Raw genomic sequence first — 15,322 nt, forward strand, 5'->3', positions numbered from 1 at the left:
GCTCGGTCACTACTCAGTGGATTCAGCCAACCAGAAGCTCCTCCATTGCTCCCCTAGGACCCACTAGCAACTGTTTTTGGCTCAGTCTCAGCAGCTAGCCAGAGCCTTTCATTCTTCCTGCCCCCACTTAGCTGTCTTGTGCTACAATTCCCTCAGATAGTCAGGCATGCAGTCCTTTCTCCTTCAGCTACCAGTGGCAAATAACTGATGCTCTGTTCTGCAGCTTGCTTTATATGGGCCTCCTGGGCCTTGGTTGGCTGCTTTCCCTGCAGCCACTCTAGTCTGCTTGGAGGACCTCTCTAATACTCTAATACGGGATGTAAGAGAGCCCTCAGGCCTAGTCTATTCCATCACAATCCGTTGGGAAGAGAATTGGGAACTGGAGCTTTTTTAATGATGCACTATTTGCTTTTACTTATTAAGGCAAGTTTTAAGAAGTGACATTAGAATGGGATGTGTCTGTGTTCAGAATCTATGAAAATCAGACCTCTTCTATTTCAGTGCCTAATTATGTATTCAGGGCTTGACTTAGACATTCAGGTTTGGGTCTAAATGTTTACAATTTAAGTCCCAATACTCCAACTTATTCTCTTAGGGTAGTAGAGCCCCAGTGGGGCTTGTGCAGGAGTCCATCACATTGAATTAATTGCAAGATTGAAACTTTATTATTTTTCTCTTATGTTTTATTTTTCAGTTTGTTTTAAACTATAGACTTCGTAACATTCTGAAACTTCTTCTTGCATAATAACCACTCTGAACTTTTAAGCAGGAAGGATGTGGATGTTTTGCTGGCTGGACCAGTGAAGAGAACAGTGTTTTATCACGGGGGGGGAGGTAGGAAGGGCAGAAGGTGACAATGAAAAGTGTTGCAAAAGTGCCAGTGTAATCACTGGCTCATCCCCTAGGAATGCATGAATTAAAAAGAGGCAGCTCAGTGCCTCAAGCTTCCTTTTACATGGGCCAAGGCTAAAAATCCTTCCTTCATTGGGAAAGTATAAAGTGACTGGATAAATGGCTTGTAAAAGGACTTTAAAAGTGTTCATAACAAAAAGAATGGGGAGCATTTGGGGACTCCTATGATTGGCATGAATGGGAGTCAACCCTTCCTCCCCATTCTTATAGCCCAACTTAATCCTCCTGCAAGGTGTAGGTATATAATAAGGTCCCAGCAATGGATTTGCTAGAGGGGTGTCAATGGAAAAGGGTGGGGGAAGCTGGTAAAAGTCCCACAGGCAAGTATAGAGTTACCTGTATTGTGCATTATCTTCCAGGTTGTCCCAGACATCTAGTAATAAAGTTATGCCCTACTTAAGCCCATGTCAAATGTCTCTTGTTCTTCTTTTGGTATAACCAAACAATACTTACATTGATGGCACATTGTATAACTTTTTTTTTGTTCTATGGGGGGGGGGGAGGAATAAAAAACTAAGTGAAAGAATTAAGCATCATAAATTGAAATATTTCAGCCAGTCACTTGAGGAATTGCTGTATTGTCTTTGTAAAGAATCACAAAGCCTTCATTTAATCCACTGTAGTATCCTCTGAGGTGTTGCTAACTTATAATAAGCTTTTAATATAAATAATTGGAGAAAATCAAGAGTTTACCATTTGGTGACAAGAACAATGTCTCACCTCTTTCACAGTTGTCTTCATCACTGCCATCCACACAGTCATGGATTCCATCACATAGCCATCTGATGGGGATACAGTGGGCCTTATTTTTGCATCGAAACTGATCTTCTTTACATTCTGTTACACAATCCATCTGTTTAAATACAGATGTGTACTGCAGTATTCATTAATAATACCAATATACAGTTACAGATGCACCAAGCAGAATTTGTCCTGACCGCTGCTGCTTCTTTACTATTGACACTGCAATTGAAATTGCTACTGAAGTTCAATTCAACATCTGGAATACAGATGCTAATATATTATATTCATGCATATGTTGTTCGTATAATTTGACAGTAAAAAACAATGGGCTAATGAAATTACAGGCTGTCCCCGGGTTACGTACAAGATAGGGACTGTAGGTTTGTTCTTAAGTTGAATTTGTATATAAGTCGGAATTGGTACATATTGTAGGGGAAACTCTAGCCAAACATTTCTCCAGAGCTCAGTTTTATTCTCCCACACCTCACTTCCCTCAGTCCTTTATTCTCAAGCTGAGGTGTCTGCTGAGAAAAGCCGCTTTGTGTCTCCCTCATCTGCTGGGGGGGGGGGGGGCGCTAGCTTCGCGTCTCCCTGGTCTGCTGGGGGGAAGCAGCTAGTGCGGGGTTGCCTCACCTCGTTTGTAAGTAGGGATCCGATGTAAGTCGGATCCATGTAACCCGGGGACTGCCTGTAATTCTAATTTTATTAATTTTAAGCTTCTAATTTTTTATCATGCACCTCACATCAATAATGTAAGGGGCTCAAAAGAAATATACCAGTTACCTCATCAGAGCCATCAGCACAGTCCAAATCTCCATTACACCTCAAAGATGCTGAGATACATCCTCCACTTGCACACACATACTCGCTCGAAGAACAAGTTGGAGATGCTAATTACAGACAGAAATTTTAGCATTAGCAATTTATTAACAAGTAACTTCATATTTGAAAGACAGAATTAAGTAAATCTTATGAGATACATATATATTTTGTTGAAATATGGGAATATTTTGTGTACATTCCATAATCTGTAATTATGGTGCCTGTTTTCACAAGAACAAGTAGCTGTGCACTACAAAAGCACAGTTAAAAGGTTGCAAGTATATATTTTTTTTATTAAAAATGTATTTATTTTTTATTGTCTTCATGCTCAGAAAGTCCTGAGTAACAGATAACAGAAAACTTCTTAGGCAACCTTGACCAAAGTGATTTCTATCCTACATTATTGGGCTGCAATAATGCATCTTTATATATGTATAGAAAAGGACGCATGTTTAAGTACTAACATTTACATTTCTGTTTTTAAAACTGCTATAGTTAGTAGCAATGACTAAATAACTGTTAACCATTTTGAACATACAGGGTGAAATCCAGACCCCACTGAATTCAATACGAGTTTTGTCATTGACCTCAAAGGAGCCAGGATTCCGCTCAGGGTAATCAATAACAGATACTGGATATTAAACCCTATCTTAGCAGACAAAGCACAAAACATATGCAAACTTATAAATATATATTTTCAAAGAAAAATGCTAACAGATGAATAAAATAATCCAACTAATTCTACTACTAATAAAGTTAAGTACAACTTTTAAAATTAATATAGCATCTCCCAGCTAAGGATCTCATACATTTTTATAACTATTTAATACCGGTGATGCCAACAGACTTGCCAGGCCTCTGAGCAAAGGGAGGAAGCTTCCTGTCCCTGTACATGGCAGGGACTTGAGCAGAAGGCTGCATCTAGCTTCCCCTAGCAGCATCTCCTGCAGCGTGTCATGCCTAATCCAAACAGACCACAGCGCTGCCTGGAGTGTGTCATATGAGGCAGCAGCAGCATCCTGCAAATCCCAGTCCTTTTGATTCACCAGGCCCCAAGGCAACTTGCCCCTCTGCCCCACATGTTGGCAGGCCTGTTTGGATCGTAAATGATACACAGGCCTAGGCACTTTGTATACAAGTGAATTTTATTCATTAATGAATGAAACCTCATATGACTCCTGTGAAGTAGGAACATTTTTATAAATAGGGAAGCAGAAGCACAAAGACTTCAACTGAGTTTACACAACACTTTTTTCCTGAAGTGGAAATAGAACTCAGATCTCAGGCCCTTCAATCCAGGTATCGGTCTTAGGGATGTGTGTGGGGGGGTCACAATGGATGCTTTGGGTATCCCATAAAACTCTCCCCCACCTTTTTGTTTGCAAATTTTGAGTGCAGTAGGCGCGTGTGCACACACACGCAAAACCCCCACTTATGGCTGGCCCACTGTTATGAAATTTTTTATACTACCCTTGAAAAATTATAACACAAATGTAAATGACCATCTCCAATAGCTATTTGCTTGTTCTAGGCCATGATGACTAATAATGACTGACGAAACTACACAGAATGTAAAACCCCAAAATTAATTATATTTTACCATGTTGGCAAAACTAATCATTATGGGAAAATAGAATTCTGCAAGACTGATGTTCACTCTGGGATTATAATTTAAAATGAGGCCTATAAAACAAATTGCTGTTTACCTCAACAAAACCTTGAACAACATGCATTTACGCAAGTAGATTTTTCAAGAAATAAGATGACAGACTCCATAAATTAAATGCAAACTATTTCAACAATCTAAAAAAATGTATAGTAAGAATAGCATGTACACTGCAATTTATATTTATACTGCATCAAAATTGAGTTAGATAATTTATACTATAAAAAATGACAAGCTTCCCATCCCAAAGACTCCACTCTATGGTACTAAATTATGCATCAGATCTGTGGACATGGACCCTCGTGCCTCTATATAATGTAGTGACTTCAGTCAGACTCTGAATGAACACAAAGGTCAGCACTAGCAAATTACAGTATGAAATCAGGAGGAAAATACCTAACAAAGCTAACAAAAAACTAAGTATTTCTAGCATATTGTTTCTAATATAAATCTTCGAGGCACAGGGTAATTTGGCAAAGAGAAAAATAGCTCAAGTATTTTTATAAACTCTACAGAAAAATATCAGGTAAATACTACATCTTTTCTAAATTTTAATAATGAATACTAATGTTATTAATAATGCATGACACTTTACATCTTAAGATCTCATTGTACTTTATTGTGGTTTAAACACCAATATCCTTATGGAAATTAACCATTATTATTCCAATATTACAGCATGGGAAACTGAGTAAAAGGCAGAATAAATATCTTGCCTAGTTTTACACAGGAACTCTTGTAGTAAAGCTCCGACTAAAAATGCTAGAACTCTGTTCCTAGTATCATATAATCACCACAGGACAATATATATCTTTCCTACCCCCAAAGCCTTCTGTTTGCTTGTTCTCTGGATGCCCAGCCACAAGCAGCAGTAGCAACTTAATTTCAGAACACTGTATTTTGCAGCATTCTGTGCAAAAGTACACCATGTCATTCAGAGTAAAAATACATGGTCTAAACCAATAGTCCCCAACCACTTGTCCAGAGACTGGTGCTGGGCTGTGAACTGTTGGCTGCTGAGCCACAGCATACTGTGCCTTGATGATTGATTTGGTGGGAATGTCCTTGCTTAGCCAAATACTGTGCTATTAGCTCTTTAAATTGGACAGCGGTAACTGTGTCTAGTCACTTCTGTCAAATATAACACCTAAAAGATGATCAAGCAAAATTCCATGGTTTTCTTTTTTGGAAAGTGTGCTTCTGCCAAAAAAGTCAATGACTTCCTGAACAATGAAGAGGAGAACATTGTAGACTCTATGTACAATGAGAAAATACAAATACCAAGCAAATGCAAAAACACAAAAAAGAGCAACGTTCAATTGCAACTATAACTTCTTGTATTTAAAATATGGTTTTATTGCATGTGGCAATTCACAGGCTCCAAAAGTTTTGTGTGTTATATGTGCCAAAATTGCTCTTTAATGAAGCAATTAAGCCTTCAAAGTTAGTTCAACATTTAGAGTCTAATATCCCCCTCTTGAAGAAAAACGGATTGATTTTTTTTAATAGAAAAAAACAAATTTGAAGGACAAAAACAATTATTTTGCGATACCACATGTGTGCCCTCAAACATGGCTGCTTTGAAGGCATCATTTCTAGTAGCTCACCAAATTGCCAAAGCTAAAAAGTCTTTTACAATTGGTGAAGAGCTTATTCTTCCTGCTGCAAAAGATATCTGTTGTGAGCTGTTTGGGGAAACGGCAGCTTGCAAGATAGGACAAGTTCCTCTTTCCAACATTACTGTTGCCAGAAGGATCAACTAAATAGCTGAGGACATCGAGGAATAGTTGCTAGAAAGGATAAATGGATCTCGATGGTTTTCAATTCAGGTCGATGAATCAACCGAAATTAAAAACAAGGCAATGCTGTTAGTGTATGTGCCTTATATTTTTGAAGATGATGTGCATGAAGATTTATTGTGTGCACTTCTCCTGCCTACCAACACAACAGAGGCAGAAATCTTCAGAGTTTTGGATGGTTACATTTCAGGGAAGCTCAACTGGATTTATTATGTTGGAGTTTGTACTGATGGCGCTGCTGTGATGACTGGAAGGCTTTCACAACCAGGGTAAAAGAAGTGGTGCCTAAATGTTAGTCTACTCACTGTCATTCATCGCAAAATGTTGGCAACCCAAAAACTTTGTCCTGAACGTCTTGATGTTTTTCATTGCATGATCCATACAGTTAATTATATCAAAACACATGCACTAAATTCACGTTTATTTGAATCGTTATGCTAGGATATGCATGCTGAACACAAGTAGTTTCTCCTGAATACAGAAGTTTGTTGGCTGTCAAAAGAGAAAGCTCTGACCAGAGTCTTTAAGAGAATAGCTTCAGAGGTTTCTCACAGATAAAAAGTCACCATTAGCTGCACATTTTAATGAAAAGATCCAGTTCGCTAAACTTGCATATTTGAGTGACATATTCGCTACACTGAACAAACTCAGTCTCTTGCTGCAAGGGAGAATGCCATCCATTTTTAAAATGTCAGATAAAATCACAGCCTTCAAAACCAAACTGGAAACCTGGGGGAAATGCGTGGGTAGGGGAATTTTTCACGTTTTTCATATTTTTGTGGATTTTTCAGGAGAAGCTATTGGACTTCCCACGTTAGCACCTGAAGTCACCATGGACATAGTTGAGAAATATTTCCCAAATTCAAAAGATCTAAGAGTCGGGAAACAATGGATTTGTGATCCATTTGCTTGCTGCTAACAAGAAATTGGACTTGCCAACACTGCAAGATGATCAGCTGATTGAGCTGGCATATGATGGAGGACTTAACACATCCTCATCTCTGTCATCCTTCCAGATTAAAATAAAGGGTGAATATTCAGAACTCAGCACCTTAGCTCTCAAGACCTTGCTGCTGTTTCATTCTACAAAGCTTTTTGAAATAGATTTCTCTGCAGTGATTGCTACCAAGATCAGTCATCGAAATAGGCTTGACGTGAGAAACACACTACGAGTCTTGTTGTCAAGCACAATACCTCGATATGACTTGCTTGTGTCAGGCAAACAAGCCCAACAATCCCACTGATGTGATCTCATCAGTAAGTCATATACTTTCATGTTATTTAGCTAGACTAGCTAGTGATATTTTATGTATGATTTTTAACAGTGGTGGAAATAAAATTGGGTAACTAGTGATGTGTTATGTATGACTTTTTAAGGTGGAAAGCGAATACTTTGGGTGGAATAATAATAAGAAAATCCATTACAATGGCATGTATTCTGTACATACTACTGCAATGTATAATAACATGTGACCTCTTAAAATTAATTATCATAATGAAATGTTTCTATACTGGTTTTTGAATGAGTTTGCTTATCTACTGTATAAAAAAATATTGGGAACCACTAGTTTAAGCCACTGAGATCCTCTGACCTCTCTATTTCATATCAGGAAATGTAATGTGAAACTAAGTTTTACAGAAATTCTTTCTAAAAAAGATAACATATGCAACAAATCAATGAATTTGCTACTGAGCCATGTGCTGGTTATTTCTAACATCAACCATCTTGATTTGTTTAATCACTTTCTCTTTTCTGTTCTTCTTATATTTTAATTTTTTTTCCCCCTGGAAAATATACACGTTACTTATGTAGGCCTACCTGGCTCACAATTTTTCTCATCATCCCCAAATTTGCAGTCTTCATGACCGTCACATTTCCATTTTGCTGATATGCACTGACCATTGGAACACTGGAACTGGTCTTTTGAACAGCCATGTTCACAATATCGCTGTTATAAAAAAAATAATATAATTGAGTATATCTGTCCATATAAAGGTTTTATATGAAACAATTGTGAACATTCAGCCAGTCAGAATATCTAGGGCCCAGTTCCTATTGAACAAAGAGAAATAACTTGCAATACAATGTGATATTACTGATTTTGAATAAAGGTTGCAGAACTGAGTCCTTACTTAGCAAAGCACTCTTTAAAATGGGGTCCAGTTTTTGCAATGGGATAGCTAGCACCTCACTTGAGTGTCATTGTTGGAAGTATAATCATGTTGTCCTGATGATATTTTGGCAGCTTTTGACCTGTAAATATTAATGCAATTAACCCCTCCCCAAATAATTATTAATATACTGATGTTTCTTCTCTCAGGGGTGTCTTTACTTAATACAGTGCTATTGAATGTACTTATTCCCTTGGGACACCATATATGAAAATATATTAAAACTGTTTAAATTACTTAGTGGATGCATAAAAATGTTCAATAGTTAAAGATGATCAAAATAGGAGGGCAAGGCTAAAAGACTGAAACAAAGAGAACAATATGGCATTACATCCTCAGTGGCATCAAAGTCCAAAGAAATCTGAGAGAAATGTATGAGTTATATATAATGTGGGAGGAAAGCAGTATTACAGAAAATGTATTAAGTTAACCTTGTTGTGATCAGTCACAAGACAGAGCAAAAAATAGATTTGTGTGCATTATAAGTGTAGGGAAAAGAATGCAGTTATGCTATCTATCAAATTAGCAAATAGCAATCGTAAAAAATTCATATGCTCAATGTCTTTGATTTCTTAGAACCATTTATCATTCTAGATATGTATAATTCCTATTGTTCTCATTTCTGATAGTTACAATATTTACTTAGTAACATTTCTATATGAAAATATGGTTTTCAATGAGCTTATAGCACTGTGTTCTATCATCAGGAAGCTTTATTCCCTTATTCCATGCAACTCCCACTACTTTTAATATGTTGCATATGTTGAGTTGGGGCAGAATGTGAATATTAGCACATGGACACAAACTACAAACAGAGCATGTAAATACTGAAACCATCTGAGGCTGAAAAATGTATATACACAGAAAGAATGATTGTCAGGTGACTGTGTTCTGCAATTGGAGCACAGGGAATAAACTCATAACCTATTCCTCCATAAAAGACAAGCTTCTGCTACCTAAGCTAAATGAAGAATTCCCATTAGATATAACTGGTAGAATTAGTTCTATTTTCCTTCATATGTCTATGCATTCACCTGGGGGCTGTGATATTTGATGGCTAAGAATGGAAGGTTTTATTCCTCCCTGTAGGGGAGGGGAGGAAACAACTCCTGCTTCAGTAAGCTGTATTTTGATCTGTTTTCTAAAGGATTTTTTTTCTTTTTGCTGTGAAGAAGCATACCTCATCTGAGCCATCTGCACAGTCATAATCCCCATCACACCAGAATCTTGAAGAAACACAATCTCCATTTGCGCAAAGGAAGTCTTTCAAAGTGCAGGTCTGAGGCTCTGAGGGAAAGAAAATAATTAATGGTTATAACCTTTATAATGTTTTGAAATGAAAATGATACAAAAAACAACTTTTAATGAAATAAATTTGAAAGAATAGTTATGAAGAAAACAGAAAATATTAATCAGAAATTAGGACTTTTCATATTGTTAAGATTTTATATCAAAATATTCTAAAAATAAAAAAAAGTCTTTGCTTATGATAGATCCTTAGAAAGAATATCTTTTGATCTAGCTCAATCTTTCAAAAAGCTTTAAATTATCCTTTAAAATTAATAAACTTTACATTAAGTTATATTGCACAAGTATGTACATTGCTATATGCTTTCAAATACTTCTGAGCAGTTTGTATCCATATGTAGAAAAAAACATCTACTGTTGTCAGTTTTGTTTCTTGTTGTAACTGTTAGTTGTTGCCCATTTTATGAAGGGGTCTGTTGCAAGACTAGAAATAGAACTTTTTCCCAACATGGGTGGGAAATAGAGAAAAAGGAGCCCTTTGACTTCTGTAGCATATTTATATTATCTTCTTATAAGAGTATACAAAGTTACAGGCAAACCAACCAGAATTCATCAAGGCTGTTACAATTGTATTGCTGTAGCTGCTTGCTTCTTCTTCTTCTTCTTCTTCTTTTTAAACTGAGATTGGTGAGGGGTATGACAGGGAATTGGAAGAAGGTAACTCCATAAACATTTGCAGACTATACGTTCAATGAGTTTGGAGATGAAAAGGAGATGGTATACTAGTTGGAGAAGCAGTCCAAGGTGAGATTTTTGTGAACAGGAAAACTAACACATATTTGTATTCTGGATTCAAGACCGGCACATGGTTGTAGAGGAAGGAGGCAATGTTTTGTGGAAAGAAGAGCAAACGAGAAACCTCCATATGAATGATGAGAGGAAAACAGGATTATGTGCTATTTACTCCTAAAAGACTTGCTCCTTCCCCTTCATAACCAGTAGCTTCTGATAGTCTTGAGAGGAAAGTGGGCAGTGACTGCTATGGATATCTGTTCAGAAGCTTGGAATGAAAGACATCCAATTTCTGACAGCTCCTGTTGTAATTCCATGACACAATATTAGTATCTACAAAACCAGGCAGAGGAAGGCTAAGGAGCCTTAGGTTCAGCTGAACTAATGCTGAAAATTCTCTGTACTACAGATTTCTCGTGCTTTTCAAACTTGTCACTAGCAAAAACGTACTGAGGCAGAAGCTGATGCTATCCACTCTGAGCAACAAGGAGTTCCAATCGACATGTACAAGACCTGGTAGAACATTGGTCTGTGTGAATTTGTATTGTAAGTATTTTGTAAGAGGGCGCTGGGAATTTTTTCTTCTTTCCTAAATTATGGTTACTGACATATTTAGCAAAAAGACATTTTGAAGGAAAGCATTCAGACATGGATTAGTAGTCATCACTTTTATCTGAAAAGAGAAAAATAGCAACTGACATTTTCCCTTCTTCCCACATAAATATATTTTTTCTCTTACGTGCCTATTATAGCCATAACTCCCAACCTCCTTTTGGAGAACTACATAAAAGAAACATCAGCAAGGCAGAAATTTTTAGAAATAGTCTCTGATTCAGGGTGTCCAAATTTCAGAAATGCTGAGCACACTGTTTATCAGAGCTCCTACTAACTTTAACTCAAGTTGAATATATTTAAGAACTTCTGGAAATCAAGTATAAAGAGGCTCATGCACAGCATCCAACAGCTATAACACCACAGAATCAGAGGCTAATTCTGAATATGTGTGCCCAAACATTTAAGAGTGCCATTGGCACTAAGTAATTTGACTGTTGAAGTCAGTAAGATTCTATACATCTATTCTTCCCATAAACTCTGATTTTTGCAAGCTGACTTATGAAGGCTGACCCATTCATATGTGCATAGCTCCCTTATTGCAAGACTGTTCTATAGGGGTAGCCAGAACAGCCATTATTCCAAAATAACTATGCGAGTGTCTACACAGCTATTCCATTATTTTTAAATTCTTTCAAAATAATGGGTGGCTTATTTTGGTGTTGGTAAACCTCATTGTACAAGGAATAGTTTTTTTGAAATAGAGGCTGTGTAGACAGGGCAGATGCAGTTATTTTGAAATAAGGGGCTGCCAGCCCTTCCCAAGGTTCCCTGTTGGATGCTCTGACTACACTCAGCCAAACTCTATAGTTCCCCCCCTTCCCCTGGAGCCCACAAAGCTGTAGCTTCAGAGAAAAGGGCTTGTGGCACGCAGGAGGACCTGTCAGCCCTGAGTTACCCAGCAGCTGCCACTGCCAAAGATATGGCTACAAGAAGCCAGTCTGTAGTTCCCACCCAGCCCTCCACTGCTCCCAGGGAGCAGTCAGACAGCTTTCAAGAGCCTTCCCAGGGCCGAAAAAAGCGTGTACCTTTCTGGTCTGGTGCAGAGATCCTGGACCTCACTGAGGTCCAGGTGAGAGGAGGCAAACCTCCAGGATCTCCTCACCAGACACAGGAGCATGGATGTCTATGGTCAGATGGCTGAGAGCCTGGCCAAAAAAGGGTGCGTACACACCCAGGTGTGGGTGCAGATGAAAGTGAAGGAGCTCCTCCAGGCATATGCCAGGGCCTGAGAGTGTAGCTCCCATTTCGGGGCTAATCCCATACCTGCCCTTAATATGAGGACCGGGACTGCATCCCGGAGGGCAGGCCAGTCCCCTCCCATCACAGTAGTGGATTTGGGGCTCAAGATGCCCATCATCGTCCTCCCTGGGGATAGAGATGAGCAGGAGGAGGAAGAGGAGGAGTCAGAAGAGGCTAGCACCATCACTGTTCTGACCCTAGAGCCAGTCCCCCATGATCTGGACATATCCCAGCATCGTCCAAGGTTGGGGAATCCACATCTGGTGAGTGTCATCATGATCTCTATGCACACAGGACTGAAGGTGTGGGAGGCGAGGGGGCTGGGGCCCGCTCCGCACTCGGCCTTTGCAGTCTGGGGACTGTGCATCAGCCTGTGCATGTGGGAGCATGTGGAATAACAGTGCAGGGCACACAGTCCCAGCAGGCTGCACCAGAGGACTCTTGTGCTATTGCCCATAGGGTGGGACAGGGATACACTCCCTCTACCAGCCACCATTAGAAGGAGGCTGGGGATATGGGGACACACACACACACACACACACCCTCAGCAGTGCCACATAAGGCGCACACACACACACACACACACACACACACACACACCCTCAGCAGTGCCACATAAGACACACACACACCCCCTCAGCAGTGCCACATAAGGCACACATAAGCATGCCCGCACTCTCAGGGCAGCATCCACTCCCAGGGACAGTGTGGCAAGGTGCAAGAGCATCTGCCGCTCACACACACCTCCCCCTCCATCCCGTAGCCACCAAGACCCCCACACTCATGGCAGTGGGATCCCCAAAGCTAGGTGCCATTTCCAGCCCCAGCCCTGAGCCTCTCCTTACCCCTCCCCCCTTCCAGCTCTCTCCTCCTCCCTCCAAGATTCTCTTCCCTCCTCCTTCCCCTCCTGCCTCTCTCCTCCCATCTCCCAGGTCCTTTCCCCAGTCCCTCCCCAGTTACTTTGAGCCCAAATAAAAACAACACAGAGGTTTTTTTTCTGTTTTATTGTCTCTGCAGGGGAAGGGAGGAAGGGAAGGAAGGGATGTTGGAGGAAAGGCAGAAAAGGGTGATGTACAGGCCCCTAGTGGTGAGGCCAGGGAAGGGTGTTACTGGGGTCCTTGTGAAAAATTCTTCCTCAGGGCCCCCTGGATGAGCATGGTTCCTTGATGGGCCTTCCCGATGGTAGCCATGTATGGCGGCTTGAAGACCCTGCTGAGGCAATCTGTCTCTTCCCCCAACCCTGGCAGGAATTCCTCCCCTTTTCACTCACAAATATTGTGGAGCACCCAGCATGTGGCCACCAAGTGTGGGATGTTCTGCTCACTGATGTTGAGTTGGGCGAGGAGGCATCTTAACTGTGTCTTCAGATGCCTGAAGGCACCCTCAGTGACCATGTGGGCCCTGCTGAGTCTGGCACTGAACCATTCCCTGGAGTGGTCAAAGTGTCCAGGGTAGGGCTTCATGAGCCAAGGAAGAGAGGATAGGCTGCGTCCTCCACCATACACATGGGCATGTCAACGTCCCTGACCCGGATGGTGCAGTGGAGTTCCAATGTGCAACTTCTGGAACATGCTGGAGTTGCAGAAGACACGGGCGCCATGCATCTTCCCCAACCACCTGACGTAGATGTTCATAAAGTAGCCCCAGTGGTTCATGAGGGCCTGCTGAACCATCGAGAAGTCTCCCTTCCAGTTGATGTAGACAGAAGCCTGGTGGTCGGGAGTCTGGATGGGGATGTGGGTGCCATCAATAGACCCTCCCACCCAGCAGTTGGGGAAGCCCATGTCGTCAAAGCTGGTGACAATGGTGTCTACATCGCCAATGTGGATATTCATGGCCTGCACCACCCATAGAAGGACACAAACAAGCAAACAGAAAATCAGAGAATGGCCAGAGCCCTTATGGGGTGCCTGAGCCCAACCCCCCACCTCACACACACACCAGGCGCAACCCCCTCCCCCACTTACTCCATATCCCAGCAAGGCTTTGTGAGGGCAGCACTGAAAAAAACCTCTTGGGAAGGGGGCTTGTACCACAACCAACAACATCACCACAACCCATCCTCGATTCCCTAGGGAACCCCATTCCAGCAGTCCACCTCCATCCAGGGACAGTTGCCTGAGAGTGCCATACCTGCATGAGCACGGCCCCGACACTCAATCTCCCCACACCGAACTGGTTCCTGATGAATTTGTAGCTGTCCTTTGTTGCGAGCTTCCATAGGGAAATGGCAACACACTTCTGGAGGGGAATGGCGGGTCTCATGTGAGTGTCCTGTTATGTGAGGGCCAGGGCACGCCACTCACAAAGCTCCAGAAAGATGTCCTTCCTCATCAAACAATACTGGAGCCACCTCTTGTTACCCCACCATTCCACGATGAGCCAGTCCTACCAGTCAGCACTGGTGTCAAGACACTAGAAGCGGCAATGTATGGTGCGCAGTGCAAATCGGGCAGGATCCAGCAGCATGAGCCTCATCCGCAGAGAGGTGAGGAAGGTCTCTCTGGCTGTGTCTGGACTGCAGGGTTTTTTTCGAAAAAACTTCACCTGCATCTAGCCTACAGCCGCGTTCTTTTGAAATTAAATCGAAAGAACGTGGCTTTTCTTTCGATGGCGGCACTCCTCATTTCACGAGGAAGAATGCCTTTTTTTGAAAGTTCTCTTTCGAAAAAAGGCGTTCTTGAATGCAAACAGGGCTTTTTCAAAAGAGAGCATCCAGACTGCCTGGGTGCTCTCTTTCGAAAAAGCGGCTCACTTTTTCGAAAGAAGAGATTGCCTTCTAGAGGCTCTTTTTCGAAAGAGGCTTGCAGTCTAGACGTAGCCTCTGTGGAGAAGGGGGATTGGGCTCCTGCAGGGCCTAGAAGGCAACCAGCAGAAACTTCTGCATGAGGCGCAGCACAAGCTGAAAGAGATGTTGACTGCCCAGAGGCAATTCCAGCTCCATAGATGGATAGCTGAGATGTCCACAAGGGCAACCGCAGCAGGCAAAAGGGAAGGCTTTGCTATCTCTGGAGGAGGTAGGCAAAGGAAAAAAGCCTGAAATGCTGCTGTACAGGGGTGTCCCTTTAAGCATGACCCTCAGATAGACTCAGGCAGCAGCTCCAGAAAGTCCTGATGCCCTGCCTGAAGTGGTTCTGGGTGGTCTTAAATTAAAGTAGATGCTCTATTTCAAACGAAATAAGCTATTTCGGAATATTTCTTCCAAAACTGCTCATTTTGAAATAAATGTGCAGTAAAGACAGCCCTGTGATATAGGGAACAGACTAAGCAGATTGGACTGTACACGTCACTTCTACTAGGAACATCATGGTGC

General features: G+C 41.3%; 1 protein-coding gene across 1 annotated transcript in view; it reads right to left on the reverse strand.

The window, feature by feature from the left end:
* LRP1B (LDL receptor related protein 1B) overlaps positions 1–15,322 on the reverse strand; it is a 1,362,068-nt gene that overhangs the window by 137,453 nt on the left and 1,209,293 nt on the right. Inside the window, exons 68-71 of the mRNA XM_089779714.1 lie at positions 9,296–9,402; positions 7,763–7,892; positions 2,440–2,546; positions 1,633–1,765 (exon numbers count right to left, since the gene is read on the reverse strand). Of these exons, the coding sequence (XP_089635840.1) occupies positions 1,633–1,765; positions 2,440–2,546; positions 7,763–7,892; positions 9,296–9,402 (477 nt within the window). The remainder of the gene's footprint in view (positions 1–1,632; positions 1,766–2,439; positions 2,547–7,762; positions 7,893–9,295; positions 9,403–15,322) is intronic.

Source organism: Pelodiscus sinensis, chromosome 7 (assembly GCF_052426305.1).
Source record: "Pelodiscus sinensis isolate ZL-2025 chromosome 7, ASM5242630v1, whole genome shotgun sequence".
NCBI lineage: Eukaryota > Metazoa > Chordata > Testudines > Trionychidae > Pelodiscus > Pelodiscus sinensis.